The sequence below is a fragment of the Panthera leo genome, chromosome F3, assembly GCF_018350215.1.
Source record: "Panthera leo isolate Ple1 chromosome F3, P.leo_Ple1_pat1.1, whole genome shotgun sequence".
NCBI classification, from domain to species: domain Eukaryota; kingdom Metazoa; phylum Chordata; class Mammalia; order Carnivora; family Felidae; genus Panthera; species Panthera leo.
Window position 1 is genome coordinate 57,377,513 of NC_056696.1, and position 22,128 is coordinate 57,399,640.

Consider the following 22,128-nt stretch of genomic DNA (forward strand, 5'->3'; position numbering starts at 1 on the left):
GTAAATAAGACCTTTTTTAGTTCCAATACGAACATTTTCCTTGATGATCACAACGCACTATAAATGCACGCGTATGTATCAGATTCTAAATTTATTTTAGGCCAACCATGCTACAATTTATAGAGAATTAGAGAAATAATTATTACTCAAATATGGTAACTATAAGTTTCTCTGATCATTTTTGGGAGGTTCTGATGTATGTTGGATGACATGCTTTGGACAATGGCCTTTAAACAAAAGACTGACACTTCCAGATGACATCAGCAGGGAGGAAGAGCATGCGAAGAAACCTTACCAACAACAGCTGAGGGCTAAGTCCAGCTGCCTCCAATGTACGGCACATGTCCTCAGTAGAGCTTTCTCCATGCAGACACTTCCAAAAAAAGAAGCTGCCTAGTAAAACAAAAGCAAAACGCATGAACCAACAGCTACTTACCATTTGGACTAACATTCTTCCTGAATTGCAATCTAGATCCCCAGAGAAGCAATACAGCACGAGAGAAGAGAAATGAATGGTTCGGTTTGTTGACTTTACAGCAGAAGGCAAATCATTCCATGTCGAGCACTGTCTCTTAGTATAAGTAATAATCAATAAAACTTTTATGACATAGTGCCTACATATCCAGAGCATCTTATGTTAACTGAAAAACATACATTAAATTTTCTCATTAATTTACTTTTGAAACAAACTGAATCTCTGAGATGCTGTGAACTCCTCCCAGGCTTTCATCCAGAAGAGGCAGGTTTCAAAGAGCAGTTTATCATGCCACCTACCTAAAGCCACATACTCCTCTTCACTCATCTTTTTTATGTTGATCGCATCTTTCTCATATTCTAAATATTCCAGGAATGTTTTTACAGGCAACACACCATCCTTATCATCAGAGAATCGGACGGTAGTAGTTCTGGACTTTTCCTGTTTGTACTTCTCTAGTAATGCCTGGAGCTTATGCAGTTCTTTTTCATCAAGCCTCAGTAACACAGCCAAGTCCTTAAAAAATAGGAAAAAAAAAAGTCTTGACTAGACCATGACTCTTTCTCTGACTCTGCCAAAGGAGTCGACCCCATTATCTGAGGTGAAATTCAAGGCTATAAGCAAAAGACGGCTATAACGTACTCCGCTTAAAACTTTACTCTCAAATCATGAGTGGGGTGTTATTTAAATAAATTAATCTTGAAATACTACATATAACTAAAAGTACCATTTTTATATAATGTCTTGAGAATATTCTCTTCTAAAACGTTCGGATTACACCTAATCGTATTAATGTATAATCAGAAAAAAATTACCAGAGTATCAACTACAACCCTTGTGATTCTAAGAAAACTAAAGGTCTGTTTGAAACAATATTTATTAAGCAGCAAAAACACAATAAAATAAAATACCGGAAACCAATCATCACTGTATTTACATGTATATCCTCTATGTAACTCTTAGGGACACAGGGATTGAAAAGTCACAGATAACATCCTGCCAGCCTTTCAAACTATTTTTATATCCCATATGTGCAAAAACATCTCCTGATACTATTATTTTTCTAAATTAGGAATAAGCATACACAAACACACACATACGTAAGAGACCATTTTGCCACAGCAAGCACAACTTTCTTCCCCCCATGCTACCTGATAAAACTGCGCTTGTTTAAGAATGCAGCTTTCTATTTATTAAGGCTGTTGTTTTTAAAAACAAGCAGTAAATTGCAAAGTGCACTGAACACACACCAGCAGTTCAATTCTATACTGAATTGATATGAGCTTATATGAACGATGTCCCACAGACAACAAAAATGATTTCAAATTTGAATTTTAGTTTTACATGTACAATATTGGCCATTCAGCCTAGAAAATGTATATTTTTGAAGGATCTAAAAGTCCACAGCAAAATATAATTTTTATAATTCTTAAAAAGTGCTTTAAAACTTAAAAAAAGAACAATCAGTTAAGAAACTGATTTCTTAAATTTTCTGAATCTTTTCTATTTACAGACTATACTGGGGCTATTAAGTGGAAATGAATTCTATAAGGGATTATTAATGACATATACTTAACTTTCTCTGGCAAAGTAGGAGAGTTTGGATCTTACAAAAAAATCAAGCACTTAAGAATCTATGAAACGTCTAGGCAATCCTACAGACATAATTAAATCAACCTGACCTTTTTGTTGTTTGAAAGATTTTATACTATTGCTGAAGTAGAAAGAAAAAAGATCCCCAAAAATGGCTTTGTCGTTTATAATGGCAATCACAGAAAATGATGAAGACTGTTAAAATGCTTTTATGAAATCCATCTATAATCCCAAAGATTAAAAAGATGTTAAGAATATGTAAGTGGTTTCCAATAGAGAAAAATCTTCTTGTTTTTCTGTTTAAAAATTTTTTATTCACATACGTATATTTAAAATAAAAGGCTTCCACTTTAAACCTCAATTAAGTTTCAGATACACCTGGTAATTTTCTAAAAGCATGATCAGTGACTTGACAAATAACTAAAATCGCTTAGATAATTTTCCTTTAGAGAGAGAAGTGGAAGACAAGAGGCTTTCAGGGCAAGCGACCTGTGCCCAGTCACACACGAATCTGCGGGAAAGACAGGACAATATTTCCCTCTGTTCCCTATTAAGAAATTTATTTATTTATTATTTACTTCCTTCCCTATTGATTTCTCTGTATGGAAAGTAACAATTTGTATACATGCCCCAGAAATGAGTAATACTGCACCGTAATGAAGATTACAAGGCGCTGCCATTTTTTAATGTTTTACAGAATAAAAACATAGAACAGTTACTATAATGAAACACTATGATGTAAGACAGAATTTTTTAAAGCATTATGTAGTATACAACAGAGCAACCTGTAGGAATGTGTTCACAAAACCACCACACAAAAACCAAACTCTTCTGTTTGGCAGAATCTTTTTTTTTTTATTTTCTTTAAAAGAAATTAAAATTTTCCTACTTTAGTAAACCAAATTTATTATAATTGGCAAATCTTGTCAAACTTATGTGGTACGAAGTAACCTTAAAAAAATGAGAAAAAAACAATACTTCTACGGTAGTAAAAATAGATTAATAATAAAATGTAATATCTTAGCACAAATAATATAAATTTAACATTAAGGCACAGAGAGCCAGCAGGGGGTCTGGTAAAGAAATACACCTTTATACTTCCTAAAAATTCTTAATTTTCTACTTTACTATCAATTAAAACATTAAAAATAATCCAAGAGATTATTTTGTATGATGAGGAGAATTACTTACATTATCTGAGAATGGTGTGTCTGAATGAAAATCAAGGGAATTTAACTGACTGACAGACTCATAAAGATGGAGTAGTTTCAGTTTATTGGCACAAAACTGTAGCAATCCTTCATCCACAGACTCCAGTTCTAAAAAGGTGGAGGGGAAAAATACATTAAAGAGATCTAGTTAGCCGACTCACAAAAGATTTTTCTCTCATTAACATTCATAGTCTTATATACTTCCCTGATGTTTTATTATTTTTTTAATTTAATTGTTTTATTTTTAAAAATTTATATCCAAATTGGTTATCATATAGTGCAACGATTTCAGGAGTAGATTCCTTAGTGCCCCTTCCCCACTTAGCCCATCCCCCCTCCCACAACCCCTCCAGTAACCCTCAGTTTGTTCTCCATATTTATGAGTCTCTTCTGTTTTGACCCCCTCCCCGTTTTTATATTATTTTTGTTTCCCTTCCCTTATGTTCATCTGTTTTGTCTCTTAAAGTGAAGTTTTGTCTCATGAGTGAAGTCATATGATTTTTGTCTTTCTCTGACTAATTTCACTTAGCATAATACCCTCCAGTTCCATCCACATAGTTGCAAATGGCAAGATTTTATTCTTTTTGATTGCTGAGTAATACCCCAATTGTATATATACACCACATTTTCTTTATCCATTCATCCATTGATGGACATTTGGGCTCTTTCCATACTTTGGCTATTGTTGATAGTGCTGCTATAAACACGGGGGTGCATGTGTCCCTTCGAAACAGCACCCCTGTATCCTGTGGATAAGTGCCTAGTAGTGCAATTGCTGGGCCGTAGGGTCGTTCGACTTTTAGCTTTTTGAGGAACCTCCATACTGTTTTCCAGAGTGGCTGCACCAGCTGGCATTCCCAGCCTGATGTTTTATTCTATTAAATATTGAGGTACTTAATAAGCTACAAGTATATATTTTCCATCATGGAAAAATGTCCAAATTCTTAAATGAAATAAGGCAGACTAGTAGTGGGGGGAGGTGGGGAAAAAACAGAAAGAGCTATCTGAGTCTAATACTCAATTTTTACAACACTAAACCGAAAGCAGCCTTGAAGGTATCCTCCGTCAGCCCGGAGCTCACACGCTGCCTCCTGTGCCCACACACAGAGGACGGCCGGCAGGAAGCTGCCTGGCTCCCGTTACCATGGTGCCTGCTGCCAACTGTGACTGTGACAGGCCCACCCTCAAGGGAGGCAGAGACCACAGTGACATTCCCCATCCGTCCATCAGGCTTTTTGAAGAAAGTTTAATACCAGAGAAATACTCCTCTCTGTATAAAACATGCCTGCGTGGCAACTTACAAAAATTTTTTAACCTTTTATTTATTTTTGAGAGACACAGAGAGAGACAGACAGACAGACAGACTGCAAGTGGGGGAGGGGAAGAGAGAGAGGGAGACACAGAATCTGAAACAGGCTCCAGGCTCTGAGCAGTCAGCACAGAGCCCGACGCGGGGCTCGAACTCACAAACCGTGAGATCATGACCGGAGCCGAAGTCAGATGCTTAACCGACTAAGCCACCCAGGCGCCCCTCCTGCGTGGTAATTTAGATATAACCTAATATAAAACAACCATTATTTCAAAAGACAGACACTTTACCTCCAAGAGTTGTTATAGCCACAATAAAACTTATTAACATATTAAATAGGTAAAATTTTTAGGAATCCCAGTTCTGGGTAGAACTTGAAACCAGTGATGATTTTATAGAGCTCCAACAGTGGTGTTTGGTTTATTCTCACCTCAGTGCAAGATAAATTCTGATTTAATAAATTTTAAGATTTTGATAAAGCCTTGAGGGACAGGGGAGCTTCAGAAGCAAACTACGCTTTTTAACAGACATTTCCAACAAGTTGTATGCACTAAAGAAGTTCACTATCTTCCAAAAGGCAGCTTTAAATACGTGTGGAGAAAGCAAATCTCAAAATTAGGATGCTGAAAGTGTTGAAAGAGGATACTATGATTTGCTAATTAAACCACTTTACGTTGGCTTAAATATAAATATAAAGCTGGCTTTATATAATTAACATGACAAGCAGAAAGTCACAACTAGATGAAGTCTGCAAATTGCACACTACAATTTAATTGATGTTAGGGATTCTGAATAAATTGAATTTTGCTGGCCTAGTTAGCTGGAGTACAGAGTTAAAATCCTACAGATAGAGATGTAATTATTTTTCAGACAAATTCTGAACAGCAAAAAACAAAACCAAACAAACAAAAACAGAACTAATAATTTACTACTCATAGTCTGATTTGGGAAGTCCTCAGTTGTTCCTGAGGGAAATGGATGAGAAAATGTGGATTCTATACACTAAAAGAATATTAATTCAAAGCATACATTTTTTTATCATTTTTCCTGTCAAAACAAAATTAAAGAACTCTTCATCTGCAGAAACCGTTCTCCTCCATAAAGGTAAACAGAAGAAAATGCCAGCAAGAGAACCTGGCTGTTTTTTGCACACCACCAGCTCATCTCCTCCCCGTGCCAATGGCTTTCACATGTGTATAGCTGTGTCAGAATAATCACTTCTCGCCATCCTATGCTGGTGTCCTTCCCCCAGTAGAGAGATTTGAAAGAGAAATATTTTTATATTCAGAGAAAGCTCAGAGGAAGATCAGCGCATATACTAAATAGGGAGTAAAAGTCTCCAAATACCATGTCTTATATGTATTATTTCCACGCTGAAGTAACATCATGGTATCTTTAACAGGAACAGCTTTCTATAATCAGAATTGTAAAATCTGAAGCGAGACCAGAACCTCCAATCAGTACAAACCCTATTACCTTGATTTTTTAAAGTGTCCATTAAAGTCTGAGTGATGTTTCTAAGGCAGGAAAATGGTAAACGTTCACTTGCCAAAATGCTTTCCAAAGCCTAGAAGAAAGATATTGAGCAATTGCAACAATTAAAAGGTAATTATTTTGTTTTTTAAGTTTTGTATTTATGCCTACACCTTCGTTGCCCCAAATTCCCAAGGGAAGCTCCATTGGTAAGATGTTTTAGCATACGTACCTGAGAATGAGGGTTGCATCATACGTAATAATCAATGAATTTCATCGCATACCCAATATGGTGGATGACAAAAAGTCCGGACTCAGAATGAGACAACTAGAAGGCAACCGGTGTTTAACAGAACGGCCAAGACAAACAGAAACCGAGACAAAGCCATTCACCAGTAAGAAGAGTGTAAGTCTATACCCCACGGGCATAAATGAAAAGCAGAGGCTGTTGCTGATGTGCCAATAACAAAATCTGACAAGAACTTAATTACTGCTTAATGACTGCATTTGAGCACGGCCAGGTCAACCTACAGGCCATGGGAGATATATATGGCGCCACCTCACCCCAGCTACCTCTCCTGCCCTCCCCCAGTAGATGCTCTAGAGCCTTCACCATAGTTCCAAAATCTCCCTTTATGCCTAAAGAAGCAACCATCAGAATCACCAATGGGTAGACACAGCGGCTGAAGCTCATACTTATCCTTTCATACTACCACGTTAAATTGGCTTTTTTATCGATGAGATTAAATAGTTTCAAAGGCAGGCTGAGAATATGGCATGAGACAAAAATGGTACCACAACCCCCTCTGTGTGTGTGTGGGAAAGAAATGGGCTCAGAGGGTGGCTCAAGAGGTTGGTCAAGCCCATGATGTAGTCGCCTCACTACATGGTGGATATAAAGAAAGCAACTTTTGAGAAAGGTAACACCCAAGGAAATGTAACCGCCTGTGTTCTGGTATTTATTACACAGAGGGGCAGCTGGCTGCCTATTTGTTCAGTCTTCTCAAGCCTAACCTGGTTTCCTTTCCCCCCTTAGTGTTGAAAACAATACACAACTTTTACTATCAGCTTTTCCAGCATTTTTAATAAAAGTCATAGTTTCACGCACAATTCAGTAGTGCAGTAATTTTTAAAAAGGCCAACATGACAGTCTGTAATATGCTAAAGTTCCCAGTTTTGTTGTTCCAGGATGTAAGAGAAAAGACAGTATCAAAATGAGAAGCCTTGTTTGGGTGAGAGCCCTCCCTTTCTACAGATTCTCTGAACTACCTCTCCTGGGTGCCCGCCTTGTCAGAGGAACGTCAGCTTTCATAACCAAGACTCTGCCCTGAGGAACATGAGAGCTAATTAGCCCTGTCAGAATGGAAACTGGATGAAAAGTCACAGGGACTTGCCTGTTTTACAATAAAACAAGAAGAAGTGTCTCAACAAAATGACTACCACAGTAAGAGGGGATAAGAAATCAGTATTCACTAAATTCTCCCACACATCGGCATTACTTTAGTTGCTGTGGATTATGAAACAGACATCTTTGGTAAAGACCCTAGGGCTTAAACGAGGTAAAAAGGAAAAAAAAACTGGTGAGCTATAACCCATGTACATCAAGTAATTAGAAAACAAGGAGCCGTTAGCTATCCGGTTCTGATTAAAAGCAGACTAGGAGTTCAGAGATGTCCACGGGGATTGAAGCGTCGTGTAAGAACTCAGACAGCCAAAACTCAAGCAGCATTATGAGGGTTTTGATAAGAGGGTGCGAGGACAGGAATCACAGTGAATCGTCACAGCAGAATCCCAAACCTGGCAAAACTCAAGAAGCCTGACAAGGGCCTCTGACACAGCACACGTGAGAACGCGAACTAGCAGCACAAGGACTTCGAGAAGCAATTTTTCATCAACTCGTACAGCTAGCGTAGCTCATGCCCTACAATTCCCCTCTTAGGTATAAAACTCAGGAGAAACTCTTGCACAACTCTTGCACACCGGGCACCAGGAAACAAAGATACAGTATCCTAGTACAAGGATAATCACAGTATCACGGTAATGGCAAAAAAACAAAACACCGGCAACAACCTAAATGCCCACTGACAGGAGGCGAGTGAAGAAAGTAGAGTCACAGGGTGGAATCCATACAGTATGTGAGCACATGCAGTACATCCATCAACTGTAGAGAAACGAAATTCCGAACACTGGTCACATTAGGGAGGGGGAGGGGACTGAGGAGGGACAGGAGGCTCGTCAGAGTTCCTGGTAACATTCTATTTCCTCAGGGGGCTGGTCATACATAAGTGTTTATTATTATTCTTTAACCTGAATAGATGCTATGTATAGATATGTGCGTCTATGTTTAAAACATGCATACGTGTGTATGGTAGTATTGCTTAATTTTTAAAAGAAAAAGAAGGAGAAAGAGAGACAACACAACTTCCATATATGAATATAAAAAGGTTGCATGAATAAAAACATGAAAAGGAAGATGTTAACCTGTCATGTTTGGAGGGAAAGAGGAAAACAAAGGCTTTCTTAAGAGAAATAGGTTACAGCCACTCGTCAGGAAAATTCACATGCATACTTACTTGTTTCTTCGTTGCAGGATACTTAATATCAAGAAGTAGTCCCTTTATTTCTGTTTCAACCAAATCTACAAAGAGAAAATTAACCAAGCTAAATTTTTCACTATTATTACAAGGTAAACTTTATGTGGAAAGAAAAATGCATATATCTGTAACTATCAGTCAGTCTAAAGGACTTCTGGTTTCTCTCACATTGTTACTTTACATGAATGTTAGTATCTCCCAGGTGGCAAGCTTCATCTTTACAGAGCAATTCCAATAAAATATATGCAGGATTACTTGCAGCTCACCTTATTTTAAGGAATTGCAACTGCTCAGAGATGAATCTTTTTTTTGAGAGAGAGAGAGCACAAGTGAGCACACAACAGTAGGGGAGGGGCAGAGGGAGAGGGAGAGAGAAACTCAAGGAGGCTCCACGACCAGCGCAGAGGCCGACCCAGGGCTCCATCCCACGACCCTGAGATCATGACCGGAGCTGAAATCAAGAGTCAGACTCTTACCCAACAGAGCCACCCAGGCGCCCCTGAACTATTTCGATGGCTCCATTTATAATGTGCTATTAATTTAGAAAATGATGAAAGAGCATGCTTTGTTATTTTGACTAAAGGACACCCACCGAGATTGGGAGGTTTTGTTTTCAGCAGGGTCGCCAGTTTCTTCACTAGGTGCATGTCCTTGGCTCGCTCACACTTCTTGTCGCTAAAACAATAAACACAACAAATTCTTACAGAACATGAAATCGCCTTCCTTCTAAGTCTGGCACACTCCAACTCTCTTTTCCTTTATATTCTTCCTATTTAACTTTAAAGATCTCTGTCTAGGGGCGCCTGGGTGCTTCAGTTGGTTGGGCGACCGACTCCAGCTCAGGTCATGATTTCGCGGTCCGTGAGTTCGAGCCCCACGTCGGGCTCTGTGCTGACAGCTCGGAGCCCGGAGCCTGCTTTGGATTCTGTGTCTCCCCCTCTCTCTACCTCTCCCCTGCTCACGCTCTGCTTCTGTCTCTCAATAATAAATAAACGTTAAAAAAAATAAAGATCTCTGTCTAATGAGAAAAAAACAGCAACAACAAAACAATAACTACAAAACCAAGAGCAAAACACAGGATGGAAAAGCTAGCAGAGGGATACCTGATAGATCTTACCTCAGTGCCAAATGGAAAGGAACGTTTACTGTTTTCACACTTCCAGACACTGGATCAACAAGACAGATCTGGTAAGTCTGTGGCTGCCAGCTCTGACTGGTAACATTATTTAAGCCCATTATTTTATAGCCAGGATACAGAAGCCTGAGGAAATCACATACCAATACGGTAAGAATATTAGAGAAAGGAGAAATGCCAGAAGTGCTTATATTATAGCTAGGGACCCCTACGTTAGTCTCGATTTGGGGGCACCACTAAGTAAAATAAACACTAACTGATACCAAAAACACAAGTAAAGCAGAGGTGACTGGTAGAATGACGCCTTGTTAAAATGTGTTAGAAAAATTAAGCGACAGGCCTATGGCAAACAAAGCATTCACCTCACTTAACATCATCACCATGGGAATCTGAAGGAATCTCTCCTTTTGAGCCCCCACAGCATAAGTAAGGGATGGGGGCAAATGGCAACACCACAGGTCACTTTATTAAATTCAGTAGCATATCATGGCCTTTTCATTAAGATTTTTTGTTGTTGTTATTAAATACTTAATCCTTAATTATATACCAGGCACTCACAGGGAAAAACCATAATAGAGAACACTGCAATCCTCAAACGACTTGCAATCTAATAAGCAGCTTTAATAAAAGCTTTACTTGAACAAAAGCATTCCTTTTTGTAACCAGGAAAATGACGGGGTCTGCGGCTTACCTGCAGTGCTTTCCCACGTTGAAGGCTCCTACCCTAGGCCCCTGCTGTGTGCCCCACACTTCCAAGATTCCCCTTCTGGGTGCGTAGATCACAAGGAACTGAGCTACACGACTTGGACCCTGAGTATTTCCAAAGGGGGAAAAATCCGCCTTTTCTGGTACCCTTTCGTGGAGGTCCTCTACGATTTGCATCCAACCGATCTGTGCATCTCGATACCCTTTGAGACAGAGGAAAAGGGCAGCTCATTAGTTAATGAATCTAGGTTCAACCATAGCTTTCTGATGCACTCTGGGATATTTTAGCCAGGGGTTTAAGAAGAGCTATAAAAGCACATTACCTTTTTATTATGAAATGGCTTCAACAGAAAAGATAATAATAATTGTAACAAATACTGACTCAATCACCAAGTCATACTAAATCCAGAATTTTGTTAAATTTGCTTCCGATCACTTTTTTTCTTTAAAAAGAAAACGGCTGTCATTAAGGCTTCATGAGTCCCTTCCCTGATCCCATTCTCTCCCCTCCTTCTCTTTAAAAAATTCTTTCCCTTTAAATTACCAGGCTTGGATTTGAATAAAAGTCCCATTAAAATGTAAGAAAAAGATCAACCTGATCTTGTGCTTTTCAAATCCTGTGGTGCTATGCAGACGGGGGGGATGTGGTGCCAGGTGGCAGCAGGAAGCCCCTGCCTCTGAGAAGAGGCAGCCGACACAGTCTTCCATCTCAGGGGGGCCCCTTCCACCGGCCACAGGCCCCTCTCTTCCAAATATGGGGGAACAGCACCAGCCGCAGAAGGGAAGGCCACAATGCCTCCAACAACATCGCTGTAGTGGATGTGGGCCCGCTGGGACACCTATGTCTTCTATATTCTGGAAAAGTCTTGCTGAGAACCACCCCTGATGTTATTTCAGAAGACAGACACTAAGAAGAAATGATGTGTCTGCGGCGCTGAAACCTACCTCTATAGACACTTAAACATGTAACAGGTAAACACTGCAGGAATTCTCTGGCAAGAAGGTGATACTGGTCTCCATCTGTCCAGAGTACTTTAATCTCCTCAAATCCATTTTTCCTCGCATTGCTAAGCAGAGACCACACTGCATCACAGCTGGGATTTCCTACCATATTACCGACATATTACTATTCCAAGGATTCCAAAACAATGCATTCTCCCCTTCTTCCTTGGTCAAAGAGATTTTACCTTTCTCAGGCTGACAATGTGCCTAGATATTTTCAAGTCTCCCTTATAGTTAGGTATGATTATGTGACTAAGTCCTGACTAATGCACTGTGGAAAGAGCTTGGCAGGGAATCATCTTCAAAGCAGACTGGCTCAGTTGGAAGTTCTTCCTCTTCCTTTCTTCCTTCATGGAACTCAGACAAGAAGACTGGAGCTCCAGTAGTCATTTGAACCATGAAATAACCTTGAGTAGGGAAGCTACATAAAAGGCGACTGGGCTCCTGAGGTTGTCATGGGCATATCATTACAATCCCGAACTTGAGTCGTTTATTAGCAACTAACTACAACTCCTAACTGACATTTTACCAAGAAACTAACCCCAGCATATGGATATGGAAGTCAGATAAGCAAAAATTATTTTGCTGTCTTTAGTTTGAAAGACTTAGCATTCTAGATTTGAAGAGAACATTTGACTTAAGCGTGACCTTGTGAAGTGGAATGAATATAACAGGAGCAAGAAACTGACTTGAGGAATTTGACAAGGACAGAATTGAAAAGGACATAAGGAAGAAATTAAAAGCGTATAAACTGATCAAACTTAAAGTTAACAGACCAACTGGACTGGATCAAGTGTGGCTGATGGGAGTTCTTGTTAAAAAAAAAAAAAAAGAAAGCAAGCATACACGTAATGCATTAAGCAGTGTTGTTAATTAGAAGCTGAAGGATGAGAATACTGCTCAACTATAGGGGTAAAAAGCAAATTAACTTTTTTCTAGATTTTTATAAGGAAGTACCTTTCCACATGCGTATTGCAATTCCTCTAGCTACATCCAATAAAATAACTCTGCCAAAATCATCCGTTACTGCTGCCAGCGTGTTACATGGAGACAGACATATACTTTCACCATGGCGTCTAGAATCTGGAAGTCCAAATCTGATATTTAAAAGAAAATAAAAAGCTCAAATCAAATTCCAATCTAGAAAAAGTTAACAGAATAATGAAATGTGTAAATAAAATAGGCAAAATCTGCTTTTAGGTAAAGAAATATAAACTTTGCACGGATTCATGGTGAATTTATTAACTAATCGTACCAGACATTTTGCAACACAAAATGCATAAGAAGTTTCTTCCATTATAAAATAAAAACAGGTAAGTTTTATTTCATAGATTTTCCACCTAAGTATCCATAATCTTATATTTTTTGAGAATTATCAAGTATAACTATCTTTTCTTGATGAAGTGTTATATCAGAGGAAACAGTACCCTCATGACCAATTTTAGAATACTACGCTTCTATACAAGCATATTTCATCTGTCCTAAGTTCATTTTTTTTTAATATTTATTTTGAGAGAGAGCATACAAACATTCAAGCAGGGAAGGGGGAGGGGGACAGGGAGAGGGAGAGGGGGGGGGGGGGGGAGAGAGAGAGAGGTGGGAGGGAGGGAGGGAGGGAGGGAGGGAGAGAGAGAGAGAGAGAGAGAGAGAATCCCAAGCAGGTCTCAATCTGTCAGCATAGAGTCCCATGAGGGGCTTGAACTCACGAACCGTGAGATCATGACCTGGGCTAAAATCAAGAGCTGGACGCTTAACCGACTGAGCCATCCAGGTGCCCCTTAAGTTTGTATTTCTAACCTCTACTTTCTGCTAGATATCATAACCTACTGGCACCAACATATCTGCCTGAAGAACTCTCCCTCTTCTAAATAACTATATTTTTATTATTATTATTTTTTTAATGTTTATTTTTGAGGAGAGAGAAACAGAGCACAAACAGGTGAGGGGCAGAGAGAGAGAGGGAGACACAGAATCGGAAGCAGGCTCCAGGCTCTGAGCTGTCAGCACCAAAGCCCAATGCAGGGTTCGAACTCACAAGCTGTGAGGTCATGATCTGAGCTGAAGTCAGATGCTCAACCACCTAAGCCACTCAGGTGCCCCTAAATAATTACCTTTAAACTGTTCTTGGTCTATAACCAATCTTACTAGAACTGCAAGATAAAAGTAAAGAGGTACTACAAAAGGACCAAGTGCACTCACTTTGAGAAAAGCCCCTGAGACAAAGTGTCCAAATTCTGTTACATCTGTGTGCAGGCAGAGGGCAGCTTGGCTTACTTCTTGATTCTTAAGTGAATTTAGAAAATGTGAGGTGTTACAGTATTTTAAAATAATATGAAACGACCTTAGAGGATAATCTTCAATAAATTTTAATAACAGTTCGTTATATCTCTTTAGTTAAAGAATATCTACAAGGGGGGGTGAATTCTGTTTCCCTTCATGGTAGTATTTTATATTAGGTAACACAAACGATTTAAAAACAAAATCAAGCAAAGATCACGCCCTCTCCCTGCACAATCTGACAAATACACTATCCTACAGCACCAGTGAAGTCAACAAAAAAGCACAAGCCTGCATTCCTCAGAGTGCCTGAATGCACAGACTCCTTGTTTTTGTTTTTTTTAAAGAAGTTACTAAGCACTTTTTAAGTTTACACAGTTGATTGACAAACTAAACTTTCTTTAAAAAACTGTAACCGCTATCTGGGATGCCTGGGTGGCTCAGGTGGTTGAGCATCTGACTCTTGATTTCAACTCAGGTCATGATCTCACAGTTTGTGGGATCGAGCCCCATGTTAAGCTCCACACTGCCGGCACAGACGCGCTGCTCTCTCTCTCTCTCTGTCCCTCCCCCATGCAGGCATGCTCTCTCTCTCTCTCAAATAAATAAACCTAACAAAAAACTCAACAGCTATCACAGAACTAATTTTCCTAAAACTTAAGCTAAGGTTCTAGGTGTTTGCAAGAAAGCACACTCCACAAACACACACTGAGCGCCTACTGTATGACAGGGAGACAGCTGTGGACAAAACACACGACAATCACCTTCCTCGTGGAGTTTATATTCCGACAGAAAAAGTCTCACATTAATGACTTTCAGAAGCTCCACAAACTCACGAGATCAACAAATCAACCAAACTCATAGAAAGACCATCGTGGCGCCTGGGCGGCTCAGTCGGTTAAACACCCGACTTCGGCTCAGGCGACGATCTCATGGTTTGTGAGTTCGAGCTCCGCATCAGGCTCTGTGCTGACAGCTCGGAGCCTGGAGCCTGCTTCGGATTCTGTGTCTCCCTCTCCCTCTGCCCCTGCCCTGCTCATGCTCTCTCCCTTTCTCTCTCAAAAATAAATAAAACATAAAAAAAAAAAAAATTTTTTAAAGGCCATACATTTCACGGTACATTTTCACAAACACACAACGGGAGACGAGCACGGCCAACTTGCCTTACAGCTAACGGGGCAGCGGGCTCCACCTTCGGCTTCTGCTTCGGCACCACCTCTTCCTCGTGCTTACTTTTCCAACCGAGCCAACCACTGACCGGAAAGAGAATTTAGAATAAAACCAGGGCTTCCAACGTTCTAATGTGCAGATTATCAAAACAGATGTGAAAACCAAGCGAGATACAAATTAGATCATCTTGCAGTCAAGCGTTCCGTAATTACCTGGCAGCGTTAAATAAAGCCGAAGTGAGCTTACTTGCAACAGCCAGGGCAACATGAGATAATAATGGTTGCGTGCTTCCCTGAAAAACAAGACATTTGAAAGAGAACAGGGAATAGCTGACAACCAAAATATACTTTCTAAACAAGGCTTACTTTTAAAGAGTTTGAAAGGCTGTAAAGCCTGGACCATCAAAAATAGCATCTTTCAGAGAGTGCAATAAACATGATTTTAGGAAGTAGGAATATAATCAAAAGTTTTAACTCTACAGTTTAAAAGTAAAATCACCAGCAGTCCATTTTATCTTCAGGATTAGCCTCCTTAAACTGTAATTTAATTTAAAAAGTTTAACTAGGACGTTAACATGGCATTATTCTAGCAAGACTGTGGATCTCCTGTCTACCCACAACTGGCTCCCGTCCCTCTTTTTTTTTTTTTTTTTTTTAATGTATATTTTTATTAAAGTAAAAAGATAGTTTGGACAATTCTAAGAAGGCTGTTTTATAAGCGAGAAATAAGAGCCACCAAGTCCAGCACCTAACTTTCCCCTATTTTTAGGAACCAATTTTCACCACTTCTATCTGCCACAGCGGGTAACTTTACAATTCCTGATTTACTGCAGTCTCTGGTGGGCTAGAAGTAACCCTGAGACGCTGATTAGTGCACCAGTGTTTAAAGACAAATCAACCGTTCAGGAAGTTGGGGGAGCTGAAATGGAGAAATGTGTTGGTTTTACGCTGACTTTAGTACCTTTTCAGTTCACCTAAAGAATCTAGAAGGAAGTCAGTGGGGACTAATTTTAGCTTAAATTGAAAACTTAGAAACGTAAACTGCCTAATCTTTCTAAGGCTAACTTACAATATCCAATTTGCAGACAAGGTGAAAAAGCGAGAGAGGCCTTACCCGTGATCAGTGACAAAACTCTTACCTCTAAAGCATAGAAGAAGCCAGTGAATGGATTGGACCCGACAGTGATGTACTGAGACATGGCAGGTGGGCTGTTTTTAATTGCTGCATTAAATCCACCTACATTGGAAGCAGTCTTCATTTGATCAAACGGGGACAGAGTCATAATACCTAATGACGAAACAAGAGCAACAACACGTGAGCTAAATGCACTGAAATGACACTGTCACTTCAGGCCATTACATTTTCGATTCCATTCAAAGATGCAAACTGCTTACTTTTATATAACAGATAAAAGTCATTTTTAAATGACTGTAAAACCAATGTCATAAAATATTAAAAGTGTCACCTATTTCTCTAAGCCGTAAAATACTACAAAATTTCAATATTAACTTTTTGACACATACAAATTCAGACAGTACAAAAGGTATCCAGTCTGCCCAGATCTCCAGGCATCAGTCAGTTCCTAGAGGCAACATGTGAAACCGTGTCTTATGCCGCCTTCAGGAGATGTTGTACAACAGATGACAGCACACCAAGTAAAAGGATGTGTGTCTTACTCGTTTATTTCATAAAAACATCAAAGAGACGTGCCACGTTCTTCTCAGTCACCCAGAACATTCCACGACGGCCATACCGTAACTGATTTGACCTCTGATGGATATTTAGGTTGTTTCCCATCTTTGCCGCTACCAGTAACGCTGTGATAAAGATCTCTGATATGTCTTCGGACACCTATGTACGTCTATCAGTACGGAAAATTCTTACAGACAGAAATTCTCAAAGGGGATCACATTTTTAAACATTTTATTACATACTGTTACACTGCATTCCATAGAGGTGGTGTTAATTTACACGGCCACCAAAAAGATGAGAGCATCTGTGCTCTGTATCCTACCCCTCCCAACACAGCAAAAAACAAAACACTTTCAAACCTTTACTCTGTAGTCCAGAAATCCCCAACCTTTTCGAAGGAAGAGTTAACTTTTTGTTTCCCCAAGGCTCTAAGAGTAAAAGCAGACAGACTGCTGACACCCACATGCTTGTCTGGAGTAGCAAAGGAAAAACCAAGGCCATGTAAATTCACCTGGGGGCAGGGAGAGAGAGATGGGAGCAGCAGGTGGTGGAGGAAGCTGAGAGATCCAGGAAGTAAAGATGTGCTGCTAAGATTCAACCTATGTGGACTCAGGCACAGATGCGGTACCTGGGTATTCACATGGTCCGTGAAGATACTCAGCTGGAAAGTTCTAAACTCAAATACAGTGTAGATTGGAACAGGAGTTACCCTAATTTTCACATACAGGTATTGCCTCAACTTGACCTGCAAATGGTCAAAAAACACGATGTTCCTGAAGAAGAGTCCTGGGAAAGGAAATACTTTTAGGGAGAGCCTGAGCAGGCCATTTGCTGGACTGAGGGATTGAAGTGATCAAATAATTGTCAAAGTTGGACTATTCTGAAAGAGAACACCTGTCCCACCTTCATGAATAAATTCATGATTCAATATACAAAATGTTTTTACTATGTGATAAAAATCTGCCTAACTTTGGCCTGACACTACCAGAATGAAATCAAAGGGTGGACTGTGTGACATATAAATTGAAATTTAAGTTTTGGTTTTTAAAAAAAAATTTTTTTTTAACGTTTAGTTATTTTTGAGACAGAGAGAGACAGAGCATGAACAGGGGAGGGTCAGAGAGAGAGAGGGAGACACAGAATCGGAAGGAGGCTCCAGGCTCTGAGCCATCAGCCCAGAGCCCGACGCGGGGCTCGAACTCACGGACCGCGAGATGGTGACCTGAGCTGAAGTCGGACGCTTAACTGACTGAGCCACCCAGGTGCCCCTGAAATTTAAGTTTTAAAATAACCTCTCTCGGGGCGCACGGGTGGCTCAGTCAGTTAAGTGTCCAACTCTTGATTTCAGCTCAGATCATGATCCCCATGTCGTGGGATGGAGCCCCATGCTGGGCTCTGCACTGGCAGCGAGAAGCCTGCTTGAGATTCCCTCTCCCTCTCTCGGCCCCTACACTAAATGCACCTGCTCTCTCTCCCCCAGGATAAATTTAAAAAAATTTTTTAAATAACTTCTCCCTATACTCCAATAGGCACTCCTCTCCCACAGCCTACGAACCGCTGACTGCATCCCTGAGGTCTTAGTGTGCTGTCCTGCTCTCTGTACTGCGGCAAAGTGGTGAAATCGAGAGACCCGTGGTCTGTTGAGTCACCAATCTGAGCATTATTTTTCATTGATTTAAGGTAAATGAAGATACAGCTTATTGGCAGCCCTTCTTCTCCCCATATCCTTTCAACATATAAATATTTCGATTTCTTATTAAATATACACTGCTTTCATTATTAGGAATGAGGTGAATATTGCTGCTGAGACAAGCTGCCTACTATAAGTGTATTTCCTTAGATGTGAATTTTTTGTGTCTTTCCTGAACATCTTATCTGAGGCCTTGCCACACTTTGAAACTTAGTATAAATATTAATATAATTTATATTATAAAAATTACAATTTACAGTTAAAATACATATTAAAATCTATTTATGTAAATATAATACTATTTTGAAATATAATTTATGATTAAATGTTAACCCACTATTATTTTAAATATTATTATTAAAATATAAATATTAATTTAACTCTTAATATAAATTTCCATAAAGTCAAACTCGGATAATTTTCTAGGTCTGTTATAGTGGCTAAAGAAGACCTCTTTAACAAAATAATATCTGGGCAGAGACCTAAATGAGGTGAGAGAGCGAGCGAGCCATGGCTAGCTGGGTAGAATTTTCCAGGCAGAAGGAGCCACAATCACAAATGCTCTCAAGCAGGAGGCCTCCTGGTGTATCTGAGGAACAGCTAGGAGATGTGGTCAAACACACGGGGTGGGGGCGGGGGGGGGGGGGGGGGTGAGGTATTAAAGAAGATAAGGTAAAAGACAAAAGACACACCATAAACCAGGCAATGTCAGGCCTTGTATGCCACTATAAGGCCTTTGGATTTTATTAGGAATAAGACAGGAAGCCACTATAAAAATAACATTTTGCACAGAAGAGTGACAAAAACATGACTTACATTTCAAAAGGCTATTAGCTGCTAACTGGCAAACAGATTTTAGAGAGGGAAGAAAGGAAGCAGAAAGACCAGTTAGAATGGTTTTTTCCTCAATCGTTCAGGCAAGAGATGATGGTGGCTTAGACCACGGTGCTCACAATGATGGAGATGAGCGGTGGTCTGAAAGGGTCTGCTGTGCAGGAAGGGGGGGGGGTGGGGGGGTAGTTGCTGGATGAAAAACCTGAGAGGAGGGGTCAAGGATGACTCAGAATCTTCGGGTGTGAGCAACAGAAGAGATGATAAGAAAAAAGGAGAAACAAGTTTGGGGGAGGAAATAAAAAATTCCGATTTGGATATGTTAAGTTTGGATACCCTGGTGGAAAATGAATTTTATAGAAATGAATTTTAAGGAAGAGGTCAAGACTGAACATAAAAAATGGAGATGCTGTGATCCAGTTTCTTGGCTCTTATGTTTCTAATTTCTGAAAATAGAGGTGGAAAAGTTTCTTCTTCGACCTACCCCAATCTGGCTTTCCTCCTCACTGCTCCACCTAAAGTGCTCACATCAGACTCAAGGAAGAGCTCTACGTTGCCAAATCTGATGGACCTTTTCCCTTCCTGAATTCTATGAAGCATCCCACAGTCAACCACCCCCTCTCAAATTTGTGTCAATAACTTGGACTTCTTCCCTAAACTTCAGATGCATATCTAGCTGCCTACTTGACACCTCCATTTGAATGTGTAATCGTGTCAGAAGTTAACCTGTAAGAAACCTAACTCTTGATCTGTCCACCTCAAACCTCTTCCTTCTCCATATTTCTCATTTCAGTAAACAGATCATCCACTCAACTTGCTCAAATTAAAAAAAATCAGATATCCCTGAGTCCTTCCTTTCTCTCATTTCTCAAATCCACCCCTTACCAGTTACAAAAATATCTCAATCTGTCCACCCTCTCCAGCTCCACGGCTTCCTCCCCAGGCAAGGCCGCCATTCTCCCTTATTGCAACAAACTCCTTACTGGTCTCCCTGCTTTTACTTTTTATTTCACAAGCCTCTAAGCAGCAGTCAGGATAATTTTAAATGCCCCGTAGCTAGACACCATCAGTGACATCCCCTGTATTTAGAGAGAATCCAACCTCCTTACCCTATGTGATCTGTCCCCAGTCTCCATCTCCAACCCTACCTTGTCCTGTCCCCCCCCCCCCTTTTTTTAATACAAAGAGAGAAAGAATGAGAACGTTAAGCAGGTTCCATGCCCGGCACAGAGCCCAACAGAGTCCATATGGGGCTTGATCGCACAACCACGAGATTACGACCTGTGTCAAAATCAAGAGTCAGACGCTTAACAGAATGAGCCACCCAGGCGCCCCTCCCCTTACTCTTTACAATCGACTCACAGGGACCCTCCTCTGCCTGGAATGCTCTTCCTACACCCCTTCACATAGCTGGCTGCTCTTCCCCCCCGATGTCCCATCTGAACGTCACTTCTCTGGAGAGCCTTATCTTCACCAGTCTACCTGAAGTGGCCTCTTCCTTTCACTCTCCATCATAACCCTCTGCTTATTTTCCTCATGATGCAGGCTAACATTGTGATATGACCATAGTTATTCATTTGGCTTAACTGTCCATCGTGTATCTCCCTATCACAGAATGTAAGCGTCATCAGGACGGGGTTCCGTCTGCCTTCTATTTCTAGCTCCAATATTAGCACCTAGGACATACCAGGTGTTCACTTATTTGTTGGATGAATTCATCAGAACTTCAACATAAAGATATACATGCAAAATAAAGTCCGTTGTACCTTTTTTATTTTCCCATCATTTTGTAGGCTGGGAGATAAATGAATAGAATAATATTTTCTATCCAATCATTTTTCCTAGCCCGTTTCAATGTTCCAAAGTTCAATTAACAGAACAGGGAAGACACCCTGAACCGAACTCAACACTTTGGAATTTTGCAGCATGTTTACGTTATTAGCAAAACAGTAAAGACACACTGAATGTCTACAAGAAAGTGCTTCATTGCAGAGTACTCCTCATGAGAAGGACGCAGCAACAAGCCACGGGATGCGTGTGTCAGGGATCTTCTGTCTGACCCTGCAGACTCACACTCCTGCCTTCTCTCCCCGCCCACTCCCAGGGCACAGTGTGTGTAGATTAGGCTGACATCCGCCTGGCTTCAGACAACGGGAAGCCTCATCAGGACATCAAAGACAGAAAGGAAAGTGAAGTCAGGACACCTACTTCCCTGAGACACGTGAAAAAAAAGCCATCCTGCGCCTAAGATGCTGATTCTACTCACTACCTCCAAGTTCTGGAACTGTCCAGGCCCTCGCCCCCTGTGGCCTAGCAGTGGCGAACAGCTGGGCTGCTACGAGGCCCCAAGATGCTGTACCATCCCTGGTGGTTCTCCTGCACCACATCTTTCCAAATGTTCCTCTGTAAATAAAACACGTTTCAGCTGTCCTATTTCAGGGGTGCCATCTGTTTTCTATCAGGACCCCGATTAAATGTGTATTTAGCAAAATTGATTGAAAGGCTCTTTACAATATGTTGATTAGAAAAGGGCTGTAATATGGTTGGTATGATGTAATCCTATTTATGAAAACCTATTTCTATCACCATATACATATTACACATGCATTTCACACACAAGTCTGTACAGATGTTTACCAAAATGCCAATGGTGAGTATCTCTGGATGGTATAGGGTTTAAGGGGATATTTTTTTCTTTTCCTCTTTATATACTTATATACTATTTGAATTTAACAAGCATATAACATGTTGGTAAACAGAAAACAATACACATTTTTTAAATAGTATTTTCTCCTCCACTCCATTTCTACTACCTTAATTCAGAAACTCATTACTTCTTACCAAGAAGTATCCTTCCTGCACCTAGTTTCTAGTCTTGACCCCCACATTACAGTCACTAAAAACTACCAAAGCGATTCTTCTAACAGGCTAAGTGATAATACCATTGTTTCGCTCAGAATTCTCCAGTGGC

General features: G+C 40.2%; 1 protein-coding gene and 1 non-coding gene across 6 annotated transcripts in view; both read right to left on the minus strand.

Moving 5' to 3' along the window:
• Positions 1-22,128, minus strand: part of RAB3GAP2 (RAB3 GTPase activating non-catalytic protein subunit 2) — a 101,025-nt gene that overhangs the window by 31,596 nt on the left and 47,301 nt on the right. For all 5 annotated transcript variants that reach the window (XR_006199112.1, XM_042926222.1, XM_042926221.1 and 2 more), the window contains exons 10-21: positions 16,083-16,231; positions 15,157-15,236; positions 14,938-15,027; positions 12,455-12,594; positions 10,482-10,698; positions 9,773-9,916; positions 9,248-9,330; positions 8,635-8,699; positions 6,065-6,155; positions 3,260-3,387; positions 775-991; positions 296-393 (exon numbers count right to left, since the gene is read on the minus strand). Coding sequence is in view for 4 of the 5 variants with exons in the window: in XM_042926222.1 (XP_042782156.1) it covers positions 296-393; positions 775-991; positions 3,260-3,387; positions 6,065-6,155; positions 8,635-8,699; positions 9,248-9,330; positions 9,773-9,916; positions 10,482-10,698; positions 12,455-12,594; positions 14,938-15,027; positions 15,157-15,236; positions 16,083-16,231 (1,502 nt within the window). In the remaining variant the exon portion in view is untranslated. The remainder of the gene's footprint in view (positions 1-295; positions 394-774; positions 992-3,259; positions 3,388-6,064; positions 6,156-8,634; positions 8,700-9,247; positions 9,331-9,772; positions 9,917-10,481; positions 10,699-12,454; positions 12,595-14,937; positions 15,028-15,156; positions 15,237-16,082; positions 16,232-22,128) is intronic.
• Positions 20,943-21,074, minus strand: LOC122212511. The gene has a single exon (XR_006199187.1). It is a non-coding gene; the product is annotated as a small nucleolar RNA SNORA36 family (small nucleolar RNA).